The following is a 22,867-nucleotide window of genomic DNA, read 5'->3' as shown; positions in this document are numbered from 1 at the left end:
GGCTTTGAAGAATGGAGTTTAACTCTGGTGCACTTCCAGTCACTGGGGTGATCTTAGTGAAAACAAATGAACTGAATTGCTTCCAAAAAATTGAAGATATGGGTCAAGGGGGCAGCTATAAAAACCCGTTTGCCATTTTACCCCTAATGATGTGGACTAGCATTTACTTTAAGACGTGCGTTAACCGAGTTAATGGACTGAATCTTTAAATCGCCACAATTTCGTTAACACATCTTGCATTTAAGGTTCTAAGCCGTCTAATGTTCTTATCTCAGAAGCTTTTAGCCATGAACTTCGGAGGCTTACTGCTGTTGATGCTTCAAATCTGTTACTGCACAGAGAGGTGTACATCCGCAAAACCAGACAATGATACCAAAGAGCAGCATAAGGAAGGCAAGCCTGATAGTGTTCCCTCTTCGGCGACCAGGCACAAACCTAAAAAATCATTCAAAACGTTCCTTTACAAGAAGCAGAAATGGCCTCAACCTTCAGGAGAAAATTTCTTGAAACGTGTTCGCAAAATAACGAAGCTTCCAACCACCTCAACGCACTGTAAGATATTCTGCCGTAGTGGTTATCATCTTCAAATTCTTCCAAATGGAGTCGTGAAAGGAACACTTGATCAGGATAGTAAATACGGTAAGAGCTACAATGTTGTGCATGACCGTGAGTAAACAAATTTGTCATCGAACTATGTGGTATTATGTAATACCTAGCCAAGGCCAAAAGTGAAGCTCACGCAGTATCTTTTAAGAAATGTCTCATTCTGAATTACGTTAACTTTGGCCAGAAATAAGTATTGTGTAGAAACTCAAAGAGAAGTAAAAAAAGAAAAAGAAGTAAAAACGGCACCAAAACTCTGCGTTCCTTCAAAGTTTATCGCCTTTCTTTAGCCTCACTAGCGATGTTGAATTCTTGAGGTCTGTATTCGAAAAAATTCGTCTTGGTGCATGTGTTGACGTCCTCATAAAACTACTCATTAAGTTCCACTTAGGAAGTTTCTCGTCGTAGTCGCGCAATGGACGTTAAGAAATGTACAAACAAAAGTGTGATGTACTACGTGCAGAGCGGTTGTTTCGCTCATAAAAGCGTTCTTTTTTTCCATTTTGACATTCTCTTAGCTGTAGTCGTCGCGGTTCCTTATACTCCTTGATGATTTTGTCTATCACCAATCTAGAAGATAATCTCGAGGAACAAATTAGTTAAGAAAGGACGCTGGAAAACGGAGCACAGAGTAGAATGTATGAAGTAGACATCTGTGGAAGCCTCGTGCTATTTTTACTGAAAATATGTGAAGAAAAGTCTTTGTACTCACTGGGGCTTGTGTTTGCTTAACACAATCTGTACATTAGTACCGTAAGATCCCGGTCATAAGTCATGGGCTTATACCATTTCTAAAGGGATTTTGGACGGGCTCAACCCCGGAGGACTTATATCGGGGGAAACTTATATCCAGATGCGCTTATATCCTGGGGGCTTTTTTTTTTGGGGGGGGGGGACATAAAAAAACATCTCGAGCCAAGATGATGATATCACGCTTATCATTTAAGTCCAAGAAAAATGAACTGAATCAAAAATCTAACTTTGTCTGTAACTGGAAGCAACAAAACAAAATATCATCATTTAGCTCTTATATTTCTATATACACTTTGCTTACATAGTATGTTATTTTTATTATTATTTTAGATTGAGGGCCACAAGTTTGTTAGTTTAAAATACCTCAACAATTCCGTGCCACCCTCTTTAATTAAGTGTAATATATAGATTTAGCCAGGGCTAAAAGTGAAGCTCTGGTTAATAATAGTTATAAACAAAAAAAAATAAATCGTGTTATGCTAAACGGGGACGGCAATGAAAATGGCATCAAGATCAATAGATCTAATTAGCAACAAAACAAGTTTGCACTTGCAGCACGCTTTTTTGTCTATTTTTGCCGTTGTTTGCACGACTACAACGCCGTTTTATACGACTAAGACATCAAACTTCCTAGTTACAGATTATTTTTATGGAGGAATATAATAGTCGTATGTGCTTACCAACAATTTTCTTCTATCATGACTAAAGGCTTGGTTACCAAAAGTGTCATCAAATGTTAATAATGGTAACGAGCCGATTACGAAAGGCAACTGGTTTCTTGTAGCAGCTGCTCGGAAGAGAAGTCACCAATGGTGCCTAACCCTGACCCCAAACGATACTAAAACAATTGAAAGAATGATATGTCATTGTTTCCTGCGACCAATCAGGAGAAACCTTACGAGCAGCTCCTACACAACTGAAGAAATAGCCTGTGTACAGACGTCCCCCTCCCTCGGGAAAAATCGGGAGAGGAGACGTCTGTGAATCGCCGACGATAATCGTGTTCCCGTTTCCCCGGAATGTTGGGGACATCCTCTGATTGGTTGTAATGTTACTGCCATGACGCAAATAATTTCCGGTGTTGTGATTGGTGAATGAACCTTAGGATAAATTCCCCGAGGACAGGCTCAGCCTTTGTGGACATTCATATTTGTTTACCGGTATTTGTATTTCGGCTTTCTCGAAAAGGCATGAGAAGTTAAGACCACCGATGTTTGCTGCACCGGTTGCGGGTGCGTCTGTCTGTACCGGTCGGTATTGTAAATAAAAGAGAAGACATACAAAATCCAACGTTAACAGCCAAGGCAGGTCAAGCTTACCCTAAACAGATTATATTACAAAATTGATTATTTGAAAAAATGAATGCGTTAGTCGTTCCCGTAGCTGGTGTCAAATTTAAATCGGCATTCCCGTATGCCGAATAAGCAGTGAATATTTTGAGAGAACTTCTCTGCATTTGGTCAGCTTGAAAATCTTTGAATGGATTAAATGTCTTAGAAGACATTTACGCCAAATTCAGGGAAACTGAGCTAGTAGAAATTTCGTAACTGAGTCGCGTGTGAATTCACGGCTCATTACGCATGCAAGAATCCCCACAGAGATGAATCTGAAATCTACAACTACCAACGGTTCAACTTTCGAATAATAAATAGGATCTTAGGAGGTACGCTTGACCTGGCTTCACTGTAATCAGAGATCTTATATCTGGATTTTTGGGTAGACATTGCGTAAAGATGTTCTGCTAGCCTGTGCACAGGCGCCAGAGCTATTTTTCGACCTACATGTGCCTTTTCAACTGTCAGCGAAAGAACAAAAAAATAATTTATGCAAATGTATACCGGAACACGATTAACGACGGCGAATCACAGACGTCTCCTCTCCCGATTTTTTCTGAGGGAGGGGGGACGTCTGTACACAGGCTACTGAAGGAAATAGGCGACTTCAGGAGCCGATTACTTTTTAAGCCAGATTACATATTATTCATATTAACTCGAAACCAGCTTTCCTGGGTTGTAAGGGAAGGAACGGAGGCAGGAGCTACGGTGATGGAACAAGGAGTAAACTTGTTGGCCTATTTCCCTCTTTCGTCGCCATTTTTTTCTCACTACAGAAATATGCGGACGTCCTCGAGAACACATCAATTTCGCGGGAAAGCCTGTTCTAAAAATAAATCTTTACGGGAATGGGTTGACTCAAGGGTACAGCACATATGGAGGCTCCAAGTAATCGGCTCCTGGCGACTTCCCTCTTAAAGGAAACTGAGGCGAGTTGACGTTCGGAAAGACATCTGGGACTGTTACTAGGGAAAAGGAAAACTTGGCCAATTGCTAACTGGCGCGTCACAAGTAACAATCCCAGAACCAATTGCGGGACGTATTTCTGCTCCAATTCCCTTCTCGTTTCTGATGATAGCTTTGAAGTACTTCTTTCGTTTAACGGCGGTGAAATTCTTGCCAAAATTAGAGTGAAGTGGTAGGTGGAGTTGGGAATGCGGATCAATTCTTTTTTTGTTTGCCATATTTTAGTAGTATTTGAGATGCAGTCTTTTGGTACCAGTCTCGTCAGATTAAAGAGCATAATAACCGGAAGATATTTGACGATGAGAAGAAACGGGACACTTCGAGGACTGGTAAGTGAAGAAATTATCATCGTTAGAAATAAATAAATAAAATAAAATAACGATTTGCGGGTAGCACATTCACATAGTGGTTCTTCGTCTACCTGATTCCTGGTCGAATTGGAATCTGGAAATGTTGGTTTTTGAGGAGAGGGGAAACCGGAGTACCCGGAGAAAAGCCTCTCGGAGCAAGGGAGAGAACCAACAACAAACTCAACCCACATATGGCGTCGACGTCGTTGGAGAAGGAGTGTTGGGCAGACATGTTTTCAAAGCCTCGAAGTATCATTAACACTTGACATACATTTGCGGTACCATAGAATTTTTAAGTAGCATCATTGAAGGGTTGTTATATGTGGTTTAGAGGAACCGTGACACGAAATTTATCACTGAAAATTCAAACCGTGGTGTCTGTCATTAAAACAAGTAAAACATAACAATTAACAAGTGTTCAAAACTGCAAATAAAAAAAAGGCATTGATAAATAAACAATCTTAAAACGGATTACATTTGTGGCTTTTGAAAACTTGCTAACCTAACACATATTCAAAGTTCGTTTCTGTTGTTTGTAGCGTTTTCTGCAATGCTTAGGAGTTGTTTGACACAAAGCTGTAACAAGTAATTTTTTAAGTTCACAAGGAACGAAGAGGCTAAAATATGGGATATTACATAGCCACACAGTTTTGGCATGCCAATATAGTTAATTATCTTGTACCAATTAAGTCAAATAGCTTTTCCCATAAGCTCTGACATTTGCTAAAAGTTTTTTTTGGCCTTGTTGGCCGTAGATATTTGCATATTTTTCATTAGTTAAAAATGAATAACTTTTCGAGACATCCCAAGTGTTAACCTATTTCCCTCTTCATGAGAAACACTTAAGAACATCGACCACCCCCTCAGTTTTAAGTTAGTGAAAATGTTTTCACCCATGGCCTATTTTTGTTAAGTGACCCGGCCTATTTAAATAGACACCTTTTAATGTCACTTCAATCTTTCAATTTTATTTCAGCGTAATCAAAACAAGAGGGATTCATTGTTCAAGGAGACCCATGAGCAAAACGCGTTCCATTCGTACGCATCCCACAGATATTTTAGGAAACAACCTCATGATATGTTGGTGGGTATCAAGAGAAACGGCCAAATAAAAAGAGCCACCAAAACGTTACATGGACAAACTGCTACTCAATTTCTTGTCATCAAACTTTGACAGATTCAAGAATGAAGATTTTTAACTTTCCCTTTTTAATCTCCACGAAGGAAATGCAACAGAAAAAACCAGACTGGAACTGAAAATGACTTTTTTTTCAAAAGAAACTATTTATGGGAAAACAAACGCATCCCACAGGGGCTAAGAGATCTAATCGACAAGGGCTGAGGAAAAAGCAGTTGCTGTATTTATTCGATTAAACACCTCCCTCGAATAAACGCCGCCGCCGGGGGAAGGAAAATTACTAATAGACAGCACCGCCCACAAATAAACGCCGCACCAAGAGCACTCAGAAGAATTTCGGCAACTATCGATACTAAGCATTAATTTACACCGTCCAGACACTTACGATTCTATCTCCCCGTAAAAAGAGTGCATTGCGTTGAACTTTAAGCATCATTCTATTTTCAGGATAATATTTACAAATAAGTGTCAGTGATTTACGAAATATGATTTGGAAATCAGGGCCATCCTAAAATAAACACAGCCCTTAAAGCGTTTCCCCATTGAAAATGCCAAAAAAATTTAATATATGCCGCAGCGTTTATTCGAATAAATACGATAACTCTCTAACACCACCCTCGAAAAATCTTCGAATAACTTTTCTAGGGTGGGGTAAGGTGTAGTTAGGAACAACAAACATATCATGGAGTTGAACATAACCGCTGCAAAAAATATTGTGATTTTGTGAAATTGCTGATATCTTGAAGTACATATTTATATTTTTTTATTTAAAGAATTCTAATTGAGTAATATGGTTACACAGTTAAGTTTAGTTTTTAAGGGAGATTGCAAACTCGCGGTTAATATAACCAAGAGTGATCTTAAATAAAACAGCTTGCTTAACATCACTGATAAGAGCAGTGAACTCTTTATTTACGCTTGAGCGATATATTTAAGCGTCTAGAGCTTAAAACAGTCCCCAGAATGGATTAGTTCGTAAATGGAGAATATCTTTCACGTCTGAACGGAAGCCATAAGTACCGAAAGTACAGTTGGATGTTTTTAAAACCTTTAGAGGACTCGCGTGGACAAGGATAGCCTGCGAGCAAGCTCTCCTACATGGGCAAGTGAAGCGAGCCTCGCGAGAACGTGCGAGCGAGCGGCGAAGCCACGAGGGGCTGGGGCCTCGCCCCCTCGCTCGCGCGTTCTCGCGAGGCTCACTTCGCTTGCCCAAATAGTAGAGCTTGCTCGCAGGCTATTACAAGGAATGACAAAACGTCCGTCAGGAAGCCATGACGTGTAGCAAAAGGATCCAAATACTTGACAACTCACCTCCATCCTCAACCTGCCAAAATATGTCTCCTTTGTCAGCTCTTTAACCTTCTTTTGGACTACAGCAGAAGCTTCTTTTTTGCAACTCACCAGAGACAGGAGAAGGGGAAATAAAGAGCGCGGGGAATGTTGGGAAGGGGCAAGCGATGCTAATGAGAGCCTCTGGAAGGAGAGAGAACTGGGTCGAGTTCGAATTGAAACATGTCAAAAAGAGCAAATTCAACTGACAGCAGGCTTTTATATAACTCACTAAGTTTTCACACTCACAGTGAAGACGACATATATATGTTCAACGCAAGAACTACAGAAATTTAATGTTTCATTGTAAGGAAAGTACTGTTTTTCTGACGGTTGTTGACGTTCTGAACGATCAAATGACTGAACATGCCAAAAGAACAGGGTGTCACTATTCTCTTGCTCGGAGTAGTCTAATCATTGCCAGACTTCACTTCACTTCTCGAAAAGACATGCAAGAAGAGTCGGAGATTTTTCGATTTTTTGGCTGTCCATTATCTTTGTTTAATCTTTAATAACTAACTTTGCTGACTCTGACTACGTCGGAAAACCGTGGTTGGTTTCAGTCTTACCGCAAAAGCCTAACGTGTTTGAGATCTTATTGTAGAAACTAGTTGGCCACGGTTGCTATGACATTCGACTACAGAGTGATTCTATATAAAGTGTCATTATAACTCCAATCTTAAGAGTTGCTGATATCACTATACCGGCTATATTATATACGGAAGCCAGAATATGTCATCTTTGAGAAGGCGACGTCGACCTGCGAAATTAAGCCGCCTTTAATAACGTTCTCCTATGTGTTGTCTGTACTGAGTCGATGGTCTGGTTTACTTTTCGAGGGTTTAGCTTTAATTAGCTACTCTTTCCTTCATCTTTTTCTCAGCTAATTTATTCTGGCCGGAAAGTCTAGTTGATGAACAACTCGAGTGTAGAAGCAACACTAAAAACCTCGTTCTCGATTATAAACGAAAATGTGCTGTTTATAACTATTACCTTCCACGAGCTAGGTTAACGCTACTGTCTGACATCTGAAAATAAGTTGTCAGAACTAAACAGAAAATAATAAAAGTAAGATAAAGCATGTACCAAGAATCCCGACCAATAATAAAAGAATCAAACAGATCGAAAAGTACTACCATCACGGCAAGAAATATGGCATTCACCGTCTCGGAAAACTCTCGGTTAATTTTCGAAAACGCGGCATTTTGCTAAAGTTCTCTCGCGTTTTCCGGTCGTAAAATCCACTCTTTTTCCGTCGTTTTCTGGCCGGTGAATTTGAGTATTCGTTCCATTATCCGATAGTTTTCAGGCTCAGTTAACACCAGGAAAACGCTTGTTTTACTGGCGTTAACCGGACCGTTAACGCACGGATAATTCATGCAAAACACACGGAAAACATACGGTTAACACATGATGAACGGATCGTATTCCGTTGTTCACCGCCGTTTTCCAGTGACTTAAAATCGCGTTTGTTGGTGTTTTCTGGTGTTTTCAAGTGGCAAAACAAAGAATTCACAGACGTTTTCCGTCATTCTGCGTGAGTTTTCTCGGGTTTTCTGGGGCAGCGAACAACTAGAAAATGCCGGGAAACAGCATGTTCACCAACGTTCACCCATCGGTTAATGAGATGTTTTCCATCGTTTCAAAACTTTTTTCTCCAGGAAAACGCGCCGTTTTCAGTGTCGAATGCGCTTATTTTCGCGCATCTTCTACGTTTCCAGTGTGATCTTATGCGGGAATGTAACTTAGTCCTTTATTCACTGGTGTTTTTGTTCAAAATTTAACATTCGTTGTTGCAGTTTTGTTTTTCCCGGCGCCCGCCACAGGTGCTTTAAACGACATACAAATACTTCGATTCTCTCCCCGATATCCCTCAATGGAAACAAGTAATGAAAAGCTCTCAATGTACTTCTGAACTCTTTTATTATCAGCAACTCAACTCATCGTCTGCAATACAGAATGCCTCTAATTGATTATGAACACTCCACAGCAAACTGAAACTACCATTTATAAAAATGCATTCAATCATAGATAAGATATTCACAAAATTCTATACTATCAAATGAATATGGTCAGTACAATTTAGAAAACTCTTGACAATATATCTACTGATAACCAACTGACCCAAATAAGAACAGTCGGGAGATATCGATGCTAACTTGGCATGTACAAATTAATTTCAGTCAACATTCCACTTACATACAAATTGTTTTCTGTAGTAAAGTTTCTATTTATACTCAAAATTCTATTCAATACGAGCACACATTGACTTTAATACAATACTGTTTCCAAGGTCAAAATGAAGTTGATCCACTCCTCAGTTTAAGAAGTCCATGTGTGCTCGTATTGAGTGGAATTTTGAGTGCATTTCCTTCAAGGATGAGCACTCTCTCGGTTTGCTGGTGAAAATCACCTGGAATATATCCAACTAGTGGTCTATTATCAATGTCACATTCTGATTGGCTGAGCTACTACTAGGCTATATGTTATAGCCCACTAATAGCGAAAAGCGCCGGCTTTGAAAACCAAAACAATGGCGGCTGAACCGTGTTTTTGCTAGCTAAAGTTGTTTTGTCTCGATATTTTGGACCAACTAGTTGAATTTTACTAAAACATTAAATTATTCCTCTCGCCCTCATGGCCTCTGAGTCACTAGCCCATTTGGGCTTGAGGCATAATTGTTAAATCTATGTCGACCAGTGGAACCCCAAATGGCAATAGCACACTGTTAAAGAAATTTCAAGTGCCATATTTGTTCTGAAATAAATCTTGAAACAAGGTTTTCCCTGATTTACTTTCAAAAATGTATTGAAGGTCCACTGTTATCAAGCATTGAAAAATGAAAAGAACTACAATTTAGTGGCCCAGAGCAATGACTCAGGAACTTCATTACGGCCTCTTGTACTTGGAGGACCAACCCTTCTGTTAACAGATTGCCTTTTTTGCTGGTTGGACATACTTCTTCTACAGCGAGAGTCCAAACTGTGAAAAAAACATGAAACCTCCTCTGATCTCCACTCTAGGGGCCTTGTTCTGAGAACATCACCCTCCTCATCTGACTCATTGGACGGAATCAAGGCTGAATGTAGGGCTTCTAAGACTGGCATCTTCTTCTCATCTTCTGTAACCAATTTTAGTCTTTTCTCAAGTTTCTGGGTAAAATATATAAAAATCAATTAATTTTAATAAATTTGTTTCTAACTTTCACAGCGTCTGTAGTCAAGAGAAATATTCTCATTGAAAAACCAGTAATGGTCACTGATCTGTAGTTGTCACATTTAGTGAGGCTTAATTCTTTTCCCTTCAATTGAATTATTCACAAATGCTACCAACCGAGTAATGCCACTGGATTGTGTTCTATCCCTTGAATCCCTTCTTCAAAACTGCAACAATACTGTTTGAATATAGATGTTATGTACAGCTAAGTATATACTTGTGGAGTCAGATGGCTCGTGATTAATTGATCACAAAAGTGTCGTTGAGTGGGTATGAAGGCTGATAATTTACTTAATCCTAGTCAGGGTTGTCATTAACAGCCGGGGGCTGGGGATTTTCCCCGGCTACTAAGAGAGTGGCCCCCGGATACTTTTATTGGAAAATAGAAGAAAAACAGAACCAAAAGAAATCCCTAACCATTTGATTGCCCGCCTACTTGTTGTATTTACCCGGCAACTTGAAATCTTAGTGACAACCCTGCTAGTTCAAGAGTTCTGTAGGAAGGTTGAACTGCTTTTTTATATCACTGTGTAATCATTGTTGTGCTGGCCCCATGAATAAATTTTTGACAAGCTTGCAAGCGCTGACTCAATAAGTAGCCATTATTGCACGACTGTTTCATGGTTGCATTAGGTAAGTCCAATTTTGGTTGATTGCCACCAGGGAGATAATTTAAGATAAGATAAAGGATGGTAAATTTTCACTCAAACAGTTCGGTGTGGATTTGGGGTTAGAACAACGGTGTTGTTGTTGTTGTTTTTTTTTTGGGCAGCAACTCATAAAGAAACAAGCAAATGCTTGTAGCCTAGTAGTTGCTATTTTGTGATGAATATATTTGTTGGTATCCTTCGTTGGGCTTCCTTCTCATTTGACCTCAACTGCAGAAGGGGCTCAAGAAATGCAAAAAAAATATAAAAATTACCGTAAATTTTCGAAAATAAGCCCCTCCATGTATAAGCCCCTCCAAATATAAGCCCCTCAAAATCATAACGCAAAAAACCCTCCGTTAAATTGCCTCTCCGAATATAAGCCCCCTGGAGGGTTGTACATGGAATTTGCTCTCAAATACAAAGTAAAACAAAGCAAAAATGGTAAATTTCCTTCCCACTACAAGCTAGCCCAATCGATTTTGAAATGCAAATTTGCCTCCGTACATAAGCCCCTCAAAAAGGGCCTTTGAAAAATATAAGCCCCGGGGCTTATTTACGGAATTTTACAGTATTTGAGTGGTAAGAAAAATTGTTCCATTCTGATCAGTTTCTGTTATTTTTTTCCTACATTTTCCTGCAAAATAAAAAAAAAATAGGTGACAATGCAGTCCAAAAAACTAATCTCACCCCAGAACCACAATGAACCTTTGGAGTGAAAATTTCTTATCTATTATCTTCTCTTAAAGTATCTTTTTTAGACAGGTAGGTACTCAAGCAAAATTTGGACTTACCTAATCTAACCAAGAAACAACAGCACGATAATGGCAACTCAAGTCGGCACACTTGCAAACTCGTCACAAATTTTTTGTCATAGCACCCTACAATGATAAGTTCAGATTTAAAAAAAGGTTCAACCTTCTTACTGAACTCTTGAACTTGGATTCTGTATATTATCTGCCTTCACACCCACCTAACAAAGCATTTGTGATCAGTTAATCACAAGCTATACAACTCCACAAGTGAGCTGCCATACACTGTGCTGCATACATGTAGCACCTGGGTTTGCTTTTCCCCCAACCCCCTCCCCCAAGCTGATTCTCAATTTCCTTTGTCTCTTGGGGCTAGGAGACAAAGGAAGAATCAACCAGGGTTAAATCAAGATTAACCTGAAAACAAATTTGACCCATAACAATATGCTTTGCATGAATTCTCCCTCCATGTAAAAGGCGACTTAAAGGGACACAGTCAGCTGATGCACATGCGCATTACATATCAATTCTTAGCTGCTTTGCATATCACAAGATGCGCGTGAAACAGAAAGTGAGAAGCGCATCTGGAATATCTAAACAAACCTTGTGGAGCTGAACTAATTGCAAGTCAAAATCTTAGTTATAGACTGTAAGTTATATCAGAGCACTCATTTTTTTATATGGGCAATTCCAGATGAGACAATGAAATTTTGAATTTTTTAAAATAAAATTTTGTGCAATAAAACTTACACCGACAGAAAGTTGAGACAATGGGGTGTTTGAAATTACTGAGATCTTGTGCATCTTGTCCATGTGCTTAATGTGAGAAGGCATGAAATCCGGAGAATTTGAATCTCATCATATTTGGAATTTTTGGAATGAAATTTTAAACAAAGTGTTTACATCTAAGAAAACATGACAATAAACATAAAAGTATGTGTGTATAACCTTACACTATCATTAGGCCATAAATTATTATATCCAGCTACTAGCACTAGGATGTTCTAGGATGCATAAAAGTTTGCTGAGTCAGAAAGAGGTTTTCAGAAAAAAAAATGGAAGATCGAATGAAAACCTAGGCAAGATTAAAGTGGATTTCTAGATGTATCTGATGTGTACATTTGATTTTGAGTTGAGGTAAATCTTTTTCAAACTGGAAAAAGTAGTGTCTAGGTCAGTGTGGCCCAATAGGTGACTGTGTCCCTTTAATTGCTCTTTTTACCAGCAGCATCCGGTTATCTGTAATATTTAGAACTTGTGAGACTGATCTGCCTTGGTTAGTTTAGCTAGCTGCAAGTCAGCCAGGATTGATTGTAAAAATTAATACTTTGTCATATAACAAATACGCTGTGGCTATATGGCCAGTAACCGGTCAAGGTTTTCAAAATACTAAATGACCAGCAGTCCTGTCTTTTCAGTAAATTTCACAAATCGAACAAATCCAGCTAACCAAACTATCATATGTCGATTAAGAAAAGTCAAGCGATCCTGAAATGCTTTATAGATCTCAAGAATAACGTTTGGCTCACGCTGGGCTCAGAAGACGAAACCATGTTTTGTGACACTTTTTTTTTGGCTCAACTGTTGGTCAAGATGTTGAAAACACTAAATGACCAGCAGTCCTATATTCTCCGTAAATTTTCGCAGATAGAAATAATCCAGCTAAACCAAACTATCATATGTCGATTAAGAAACAGTCAAGCGAAATGTACTGAGAATATAGGACTGCCGGTCATTTAGTGTTTTCAACACCTTGACTGGCAGGTCTAGCTGAAAAAAGTTCTAAGTGTCACAAAACATGGTTTCGTCTTCTGAACCCAGCATAAACAACGCTACACTTGAGATCTATAGAGCATTTCAGGATTGCTTGACTTTTCTTAATCGACATATGATAATTTAGATTAGCTAGGATTTTTCGATTTTGTGAAATTTACGGCGAACATAGGACTGCCGGTCATTTAGTGTTTTGAAAACCTTGACCGGCAGTCAAGCTCATAAAAGTTCCAAGTGTCACAAAACATGGTTTCATCTTCTGAGCCCAGCATAAACCAAACACCACACTTGAGATCTACAAAGCATTTCAGGGTCATTTGACTTTTCTTAATCGACATATGATAATTTAGATTAGCTGGGATTTTTCGATTTTGTGAAATATACAGAGAATATAGGACTGCCAGTCATTCAGTGTTTTGAAAACCTTGACCGGTTACCGGCCATATAGCCACAGCGTAACAAATAAATTATCATGTCCAAACTCCTGGCCTCACATACATGTTACATCTGCAAAAACAAACTCCCACAAAAAATTGTGCTACACGGTACGGTAAGTTTTAGCCTATCTTCCAGAGCTCTTCTCTTGTCCCTTCCAAGAAAGTTTCCTTAGGTAGTTGTATTCCGGATTCCGAATTTCACTATTCCAGATTCCTCACTTTATACGTAGCTTACTAACAACTCCTCGACTTACATTCAATTTCGAGATCAATTCGTTACAATACATGCTAAAAGAAGTTAAAATAGATCTTACCCTAATTGTCTTGAAACCGTCAGTTAAGAACTGGCGCTCTTTTTCCTCCTTCTAGACGCTTCTTCGGTCGAAAATTCACACAGCTCGTCTACAGCTTAACGGTAAGTCTGTTGACGTCCGCTTCTTTCTCCGTTTTCTCGGCCACTTGCGCCCTCAAAACCTTGCTTCCCTTAATCGTGGCTTGTAATAACAAGAAGTAACGGTCCGAAACAGAGATTTCTTGGCCAAGATCGACCGCGGACATGGCAGCAAAACAACAAAAACTCGAAATTCCCGCCGCCTTCTTCGAAATGTGAGAAAATTTTCCCACACGAAAGAAACGCGGACTTTGAGGTCATGTGATCTTATTCTTTGTGTCACTCATGATGTCGAGGCTATCGAGCCTGGTTACTAGGCAAACAGAAATGGTCTGTTCCATTGCGTTTTAGCTCCGTGGCCTCGCGGCAGAAGTAAGAGTGTGAGAAGCCTCTGCATCCATTTTGCATGCCTTGAGTTTCTTTCGAAAACAACCACGATTACGACAGACCTCTAATAAGTCTTATCGTATTCAGAATTTGCTGAACTGAGATTACTGAGAAGTCAATTTCCGTTGTAATATTCACAGACACCGCCTTGCCAAAGTTGTTGCTGGAATTCTTGGCAGGAAATGTTTGGACCCAAATAAAACACGGCGGTCAACGGCCTGTTTACACATTGCTGATAACGATGGTAAAATGAGTTGCAAAACGCAATATTGAATCGCGTTTGCCAGGTGCTAGAAAACGTGAAATAAACGGCATGTTTTCCTGGTGTTACTGCCGGTGAATGTTGAGTTTTCCAGGAATTTTGCTTGTGTTACCCGAAGTCGGAAAAGGATTTAGGAACGTGATATTTTCACGACATTAACCGTTTGGTGAAATTTCCGGTTAACGAGAGAAAACGAGCTGTTCAACCCCGTTTTCCATGTGCTGGATAATGTGACATGAACAGCATATTTTCCTCTGTTAACTGACGGTGAATGCCAAGTTGTCGTTGTCTTTTCCGAAGTTGGAAAACGAGTCACGAACGCGATATTTTCCTTACATTAACCGTTTGGTAAAATGTGCGGTTAACGAGAGAAAGCACACTGTTCAACCACGTTTTCCGTGTGCTGGAAAACGTGAAGTAAACAACATATTTTCCTGGTGTTAACGGATTGTGAACGCCGAGTTTTCCTTGCGAATTCCGAAATGAGAAAACGGATCGTGAACGTGGCATTTTCAATACATTAACCGTTTGGTAAAATCACCAGAAAACAGGATATTTTTTGCCGTGCATATTTAATAGATTACTTGCAAATGATTTATTTGCTTTGGTCAAAAGAGAAAGGCGAGAAATGAACTCATTCTCGAAATTGAAAGTGAGTTTGTCTCTTGTCAGGTTTATATTTCACAACGATTTTCTTTTTACGAGAACTGGAAATTAAGTGTTGAGAAAAAAGACATCAAATTAAAAAATCGTTTCAGTTTCCAATAACTACGTTATTATTGAATAATCGTCCCATGTTGCACGGCGATTGGCTATGACGTCATCACTGATTACTTTAATCCCTGCAAGATATTCTTTGTTCGGCGCCAAACTGTCACAATACTGTATTCTCTTTATTAAACTTCTGTTCATGTAAATTAAAACTGTTATTCGTGACGATATTAAAATTTAGAGCCGCTTCGTTACAAAGGCTTGAAATAAACTCAGAAAAAAAGTAAGTGGGTCCCGTTTGTTTAAAAGCAGAGAATATTAAACTTGAGTTTTTTAAGATACGACTGTTAGAAAGTATTAGATTATTTGATACACAATTAAAAAAACAATAGAGCTTTTTCTGAGTTAGAAATTCTCACATCTAGCTCTTAAATCCATTTTGCGAGTTCAGTAATGAGACCAAACCCATTAGCCGAGTCAATACCAAAGGAAAGCACTTCGCAATTATCTCCTAACAGATGTGGCTCATTGTTTAATTATAACAAAATTCCCACCGTTCTGTATCCGTTAAAAGCGTTTTTGGTACAGAGCTTACTTCTGTGGTATCATTGGCTTTCAAATGATTTTTCTTTTATTGCGAAGTAGGCGATTTATTTTTTACAGGAAAAAAGTGGCTACATTAGCGTCTGTTTTAACCGTCTGTTTTAACCCTGAGTTATGAAATATCAATTAACTTTCCGACTTGTTTGAATGAAATAAAAGCGAAAGCTTCTCGAATTTTTTGCTAGTTCCGGTAATGAGATTCTCTGAGATCCGCTAGTACTTATTTTCTTACAAAATAGAGATTAACTCCATATATCGCGATTTTCGTTCTATCGCCACTAGCTGCCAATGTGCAAAAACTGACACGGCTGAACTGGAAATGTCGTCTTGTGAGAACTTAGCGTGCGTGCTGTGGTTTTTTACCTTTATTCTTTCACAGGTAAGAACTGACTTTCAGAATTTCTGCAAATGATTTCTCTTGTCAGTTTTTCTAAGGGTTAAGCAGAACGTTTTATGTTCTTACATATTTATATATAGTTTTCTTTCTAAATAGCGAAAAGACATCAATTGTGCTCAAGGTAAGATGAAAACAGTCGTAATTACCTTAGAAAATTACTTCCGTGCCTCGATAGCTACACAAAAATATACTCAGTCGTTAAATTGCGAGCTTAAGTTCCTTTTTATTCTTGTAATTCACCATGTATATGCAGTAAAATTGGCATTCGTGATTGTTATATGCGCTGGAGTACAATCACCTGCCCTCCACAAGCATTCAAACACATAAAATTCTAATCAACTCTGCAGCAACTTGTGTATGAAGTTTGTGTTTAGAGTTGAAATGCCTCTGAGTTGGCCCAGAGGATTTGATGGATTCAAACTTGATCAAGCTATTATCATTAACTCTCTCTGATTATAGTGCATAAGTTTGTGAATTAACAGGGTTTCACACACTGTCATTTTTTTACATAATTGTGTTTCCTCTCGACTACAAGGGAAGTCAGTTAACACGATATGGTAGCCATTGTTTTTGAATTTTTTGTACCAACGTTCTAACTAGGTCTCAGCCACGGTGTTACAAGAGAGATTTGGCAATCAATTACGGGAAGCTACGTTTTTAATTTGACTTCCTCGTCAGAATTTGAGGGGACCCCGAATATCAAGGATACAATAACGCATTTTGAACGGCAAAGCATCGGAGATGACTATGGACAGCGAATGACAACATTCTATCGGGTGAGCATCCCATAATAGGCAATTTTCACGATGACGACAATTGGCTACAACTACCACAATTCATATAATTTTTTCTTTCTTATTTTAATTTGTCAATCCCGCTGGGGTTTAAACACCAATAGCCCTAAAGTCCACAAGAAAACAACAAACTGAAGGATTCTGGTAGTCGTAGTAAAATGACGTCATCGTACGATTGTCCAATTGTCTCTTTTGATTCACTTTTGATTCTATAATTAGTCTATATGCTTATTTACCTCTTAAGCCCCAATATCCACTTTCAAATTCTCCATAGTTTAAAGTTTGAAAGTTTGAAAGTTTGAAGTTTATTAATTCATAAATACCTAGCAGTTCGAAGAGTGAATTGTGTATTTACGTTATACATTTCTTAATGAATTAGTTGAGAAAATTTGATAAACTGATGAAGGCATTTTTCCTTTGGTGACTACTTTGTTAATTCTCATAACGTTTTCTCTTGACGATGAATAGCTTTTCTTAGGAGAAATTTGACGTTAGTCACTCGTGGAACTTCAGGGTTACTAAAACTACACAAGCTGTAACTTGTTTTGTTTCCAAAGGGATATTTTGGTGAAATCTTGTGAAATTCATCTCAGGCTATAAACGTGAAAACTGTTAGTTATGATTTTTTTAGTGCATGTTTTGAGCATTATTCATTTTTAAGTGTTCCTTACTTTCCTTTCCCTTATCATTAGTCCAAGGAAAACTGGCGTTATTTGAATCGTAGCCCCTATGCCGCAGCAGCTTGTGTATCATGTAGTTACGCGGGAAACCAAGTGCGGTCATGTCATGATTAGTTTGTTTTTGCTTCTGATTGAGGAAGTGTCACGAAGAAGTTTTATTTTTAAACCAATCTCAAAGTGCTCAGGAATGCAAAACCAAGACACTCATGTTACAGTTATCAGCGGTTTTGACATGGGGCTATGGCACAAGGCAATTTTGCTTCGTATTTAAAACAAGTAACCCATTAGCCTCGTTTGCCTCCGTTGCATGCCAGTTGACCGGTTATTTGACCACAGGCTCAGCTTTAGTATCAGATGCTGCGACGCAGACTCGTACTAAGTCGCTGTTTAAGTGTGTTTTGGGGGTGAGAGAAGATTGGGGATTAGGTTGAGGCGCGCGGGGGGTCTTATGGGAAGGGAAGGAGACCTCGCGCGCGCCTCAACCTAATCCCCAATCTTCTCTCACCCCAAAAAACACTTAAATAGCGACTGGGTACGAGTCTGGCTGCGACGGATAAAATGACTCGTATCAATCAAGGCGCCCACCCTGAATAATATATTATGCATATTTATACCTGAATTCTTCGTATGGGATGGTAAACTTTATATGTAGTCTTATATCCAAAGAAAACTAACAAACAAACAGGCGAATGTATAGAGAATTTTGTCTACAAGCGAGGGTTGGTGGTAAAATAAACAGGTCTTACGTCAAAGCATCATTCTTACCTTCGTTGGCTCTAAATTCTAATTACTGAAGTCCTTTTTTTTCTCGGAAGGCTCCAGAGACAGGTTTATTCGTGTTCTACATGACATGTCAAGACGAGTGTGAGCTGTGGCTGAGTACAGATGACACAAATTTTAACAAGAGAAGAATTATTTTTGTTCCTTTTGGGCTTAACCTAACCTGGAAACAATGGGACAAGTAAGTGATGTGAGCTTTCCTGATGCTCTTGTTTTATTCGCCAAATGAGGCTGGGTCAATGTTGTGTCGAGTTGCATAATGGGATTGTTTATGGGGATGCCAAGCGCTTTTTTTTACTAGGTAATACGAGTAATATTGGGGAGCCTGAGAAAACACTTTTTTCAGCGACGCATACGCACGACAACCGAAAGTGAGGCCTTTTCCCTTTTAACATGTCTTAACCCTTTGGACACTAAGAGTTAAAATTTGAATTCTCATTTGTTACTCCTGCTCATTTCCTATAGAAGCGGTGGGGAGAAGTTGATAGAATATCAAGTAACTTCATCTTGTGTGATCATGTCTGTAATTCTCATGACCACTCTGTTTTACAAAGCACAGGGCAAATCTGAAGTGTAACCTCAGAATGGCCAGTGAAGTCCTGAATTTTCTTCAGGCTTCTTTACGCAATTGCATAAATTGTGTTCACTGCGACGATCATTTCTTCATTTTCACCGAATAGAACTAGCCGGGTACCTGGATATTAGCCAATGGGCTCCTGTATCAGCATATCTTATATCCCGGGTAGAAGAGTCACTCGCCTACCGGTCCAGGAGCTATCCTTACAAAAATTGGCAAACTGTATACATCAGTTCACATGATAAACAAAACGTAGGCTCCGTGGGCTATGGTAAGATCACTCTTCTAGCAGGGCCAACTTCCCTCCATTAAACACTTTGCCTCGCCCAAACTGGTCAACTCGGTGAAGGTACGTGAGACGATCCGAGCATGCATTGGCGCTGTTGTCTTGGGCAGAGGTGTCAACTTTTTTTCTCATATAAACGCTCGCTAAACTGACTCGGTTGAGAATGTGACTCTCATTGCCCTGACAACTTTTCTCTTAGTACGTGATGGTGATCGAAGCAATTTGTTGTAAGTTAAAGGATTTCTTGGAACCAGTGTTGGCCTAACGATTTGTTGGCTGTTTTCTCAGGCTAGGATATTCTGAGCTAATTAAGACGGAATCCACCAGGATTGAGTAATTTTGGTTTTCAGTGGACAAAAATCTTGCAACAGAATAATTTAAAGTATATATTGCGCTCTTTTTTACATTTTTTTTAAGGCCTTACGATGTACGTAATAAATCATCTGTAGCAGCACCAAAAAAAAGTTCTTATGGAAACCCTAGAAAATGAATGTCAATTTTCACAAAGTACAAAGTATGCAATCACAATTCTTGTGAAATTTGACATTCATTTTCTCGGACTTCCGCGATAAATTTTCTTTGGTGTTACTACAGATGATTTTTTACATCTTTAGCCCTTGAAAGGTACAAGGTTTTTGTACACCGAAAATTAAAATTTCTCAATTTCCTAGTGGATTCCGTCTTAACTTTTCCCGACTCGACAATACATTTGGAACTTCCTTCTAAAAAGGTTTAAAGGTACAACATACTGACTCGAGCTGGACTTTATAAAAGTCCATAAAGTTTCTTATAATCCTTTTCAAAACTTGATTTCACCCATACGTCTGGAATTGGACAGTAACAAATATGAAAGTCGAATTAATGTACGGGAAAACACCTTATTAACGAAAGTTCAATAAAACTTTAAAAAAAATACTTTTCGTATAATGATTGTAGTCAGATTTTAGCTTTGCATTTTCGTAAAACCGTCTGTATTTCACGCCACCTTGCACTGATCAGCCATTAGGTTCTTATAATACCGGAATAAGTTATGCTGTGATGAACGACCAGCAAGATAGAGTTCTTTTTCTTAGAAAAGCTGAACAAGTATCATCCCCGATAAACTTGGTCAGTGGTGAGTTCTACTTCATGGAAGCCATCATGAAAGCGGACTCCAACCCATCAGATCACCTCGGTGTTGGGGTGCGTCAGCCGAATGGGAACAAATACCAACCCATCTTAAATCCGGATTTGTACAGCGAGATACCAGGTACGATCATGTATTGAGGGGTAGATGGTAATTCACTGAATTAAAGAGAGTAAGAAGGCAGGCAGGCGGAGAAGGGTTGTCGGCACTATTATAAACGAGGAGCCTGCTAAAAACTTACAAACTGTTTAGCTTCAGCGCAAACTGAGAAGAACGAGCGTAGATCGAACGCTAACGTGAAGCGTGAGAGGTTTGAGGGGTGACCAAGTCTACATAAACTACATGCCGAAATTTGGTTTACTGTATTTTGTATTTGGTTTACTCTGATTTACGATCACAGGCACAGTTAGATATAGTATATCTAAGTTAATATTGAAAACGTATAGTGATAGAGCTTTTTCCACTTGAACGAACTACCATTTTAGTTGATGAAGATGTTTATAAGAGAGACTCACTTATTTAAGCAGAATAATGCTATAACTTTTATAAATTATTTCTAGACTGAATGTGGTTTGTGAAGAGCTTTAGAAGATTAGTTAAGTCAGGGCTTTAAAATATATTTCTTTATTTTATTTTTCATTCGTTTATTTACATGTACTTGCACTGGTTACCTCTCTAATACTAATGCTTCGAGGAAATTTCTTCTCACACCTGCTCCACTGGCGTAGTCTCCCACACAGGCGTTTTTAGGGGAGTTCGTACGGGGAGAGATGAAAAACGAGCTCCCCTATATAAGCCTGCGAAGGAGGCTAGCTCCATTGATGTGCTAACCAGAGGCTTTTTTTCTCTTGAAACGTGTAATCGGTTCTTTTCTTTCAGTGTTTAGGACATTTGAATTGCAAAAATTGCAACCCAGAAATTAAGCTATGTCGGACTGTTGCTATTCCGGGCAATAAGTGTGTCTGAAATACCGGGTGTTGAGTTTATTTTTATTCATGCCGTTGACTGATCGTTTATCGTTTTTTTCTTTTAGAGAGAAAAATCGCGTTATTTCTTCTTGTCCAAAGGGACGCAAGTCTGGTAGGTCACGTGATGTCTACAACTGCCCTTGACAACGACGTAGCCTGTTCATTATACTGTACACGTGACCGAAACTGCAAGTCCTTCAACTACTACAGGGAACAAGGGATCTGCGAATTAAACAAAGAAAAGACCGCGAATAATATCAAAGGTGTACTGGTCCCATACAGAGGGGCAGAATACTACGAAAAAATGGAACCAAACCAATGATCAATCAAAATATATTTTGCAATTTTTCATGCCGACCTTAAGCGAATTATAAAGAGTGGAAGACACATTCCGAACCATTTGTGGAAAAGTTTGGTGCGTAACTCTGCCATGTTGAAACAGAACAAATCAGGTTACTTTCCCAGGATTGATTCTAGATTTGGTCACGAAAACTGTCCACGGCGCCAGAGAGCTTAACTATCTTGATTTTCTTCTTTGCCTTGTACAGTCATTATGGCAGCCGGAAGGTTGTGAATTCTCTAAGTATGCAAGAATTATGTCCCACATTATTCTTGACATGAGGAAGATGTTGACTTTTGTATGATGAACGAATCGTTTTCTAATTTGTTTTACGATGTGACGCTGGATTGGTTTTGTGGGGATGGCTCTTTTTGAGTAGCAATTTAGGGTGGTAAGTGATTAGTTCATACACCCAAAATACTAACATTAAGTGATCACTTGCTCGAGGTGGTCGCTTGTACGAGATGAGAATCGAGCTGACAGAGGGTCTCGTCTGGGAAGAAGTCTGCTTGCTAAACATTTTGTAAGGGGATCATTGAACCTAATTTCAAGTTAGTTCGTTCGTTCACGATCGTTAAGTTAGGATATCTGAAGTTCCTTATTTAAAAATTCATCTTCGTACCGTGCGTCGAGTGGTCGCTTAGAAAAGGTGAAAAACAATAAAAAATTTAAAAACCTACACTCTAAAAATTGGTCGCAGTTGGGCTTACGAGAGGTGGTCGTTTACAAGAGTCTTTAACTGCAGGGCTTTGGCTGGAAAGGTGTTTGGTGCTGTGGATAGGTATAGTAGTGGCCTGGATTATGGAGGGAGTGGGGGGGAGACGGGGGTATTAGACTGTACTCACTCATGGCTGGTTGGCCGCGGGAGTCCATAAACTCTCAGCAAGTAATTAACTTTCATGTACTTATTGTGTCACGGATTTCTCGCCGATCAGTTTATTTTGAGAACGATTTTCGGTCAAATTTGGAATATATTTAAGTCCACAAAACCAGTCTTAATAACCAACACACCTTAAAATTGTATTTTTCTTTTTTGATATCTTATACTTCAAAAGCGCTCATAGACGGAGCGGTGTGTACTGTCGCAATTTGTAATAATCATCGCACTTTGTAATACCTGTCGCAATTTGTAATAAACCGTGTCGCACTTCGTAATAAAAAAGCTGTCGCATTTTGTAATAACTGTCCATCGCACTTTGAAATATACTAAGCTGTCGCAATTTGTAATAATTCCATCGCACTTTGTAATAATGTTTTGAGAGTGATT

At 39.0% G+C, this 22,867-nt stretch overlaps 2 protein-coding genes across 2 annotated transcripts; both read left to right on the top strand.

Moving 5' to 3' along the window:
- Nucleotides 1-248: 248 nt before the first annotated feature.
- Nucleotides 249-5,180, top strand: LOC140930925 (fibroblast growth factor 1-like). Its single transcript, XM_073380646.1, has 3 exons — nt 249-639; nt 3,882-3,985; nt 4,983-5,180. Exons 1-3 carry the CDS (start codon nt 261-263, stop codon nt 5,178-5,180), a joined length of 681 nt encoding a protein of 226 aa, XP_073236747.1. The 5' UTR covers nt 249-260.
- Nucleotides 5,181-15,971: 10,791 nt separating this feature from the next.
- On the top strand, nt 15,972-22,275 carry LOC140930914 (beta-1,4-N-acetylgalactosaminyltransferase 3-like). Its single transcript, XM_073380635.1, has 6 exons — nt 15,972-16,031; nt 16,146-16,170; nt 16,650-16,825; nt 18,339-18,484; nt 20,240-20,415; nt 21,326-22,275. The coding sequence occupies exons 1-6, from the start codon at nt 15,972-15,974 to the stop codon at nt 21,580-21,582; spliced, it is 840 nt and encodes a 279-aa protein (XP_073236736.1). The 3' UTR covers nt 21,583-22,275.
- The last annotated feature ends 592 nt before the right edge of the window (nt 22,276-22,867 follow it).

The sequence above is a fragment of the Porites lutea genome, chromosome 1, assembly GCF_958299795.1.
Source record: "Porites lutea chromosome 1, jaPorLute2.1, whole genome shotgun sequence".
NCBI lineage: Eukaryota > Metazoa > Cnidaria > Anthozoa > Scleractinia > Poritidae > Porites > Porites lutea.
The sequence above is the reverse complement of the archived record's forward strand: the minus strand, read 5'-3'. Positions and strand labels throughout refer to the sequence as shown.

Excerpts from the sequence above, each read along its gene's own strand:
- LOC140930914 (XM_073380635.1), top strand. The coding sequence starts at position 15,972 with ATGTCGTCTTGTGAGAACTTAGCGTGCGTGCTGTGGTTTTTTACCTTT. Across the intron at positions 16,032-16,145 it reads TTACCTTTATTCTTTCACAG|CGAAAAGACATCAATTGTGC; the intron begins GTAAGAACTGAC and ends CTTTCTAAATAG. Across the intron at positions 18,485-20,239 it reads ACCTGGAAACAATGGGACAA|AAAAGCTGAACAAGTATCAT; the intron begins GTAAGTGATGTG and ends TCTTTTTCTTAG.
- LOC140930925 (XM_073380646.1), top strand. The coding sequence starts at position 261 with ATGTTCTTATCTCAGAAGCTTTTAGCCATGAACTTCGGAGGCTTACTG. Across the intron at positions 640-3,881 it reads TGATCAGGATAGTAAATACG|TAGTATTTGAGATGCAGTCT; the intron begins GTAAGAGCTACA and ends GCCATATTTTAG. Across the intron at positions 3,986-4,982 it reads ACGGGACACTTCGAGGACTG|CGTAATCAAAACAAGAGGGA; the intron begins GTAAGTGAAGAA and ends ATTTTATTTCAG.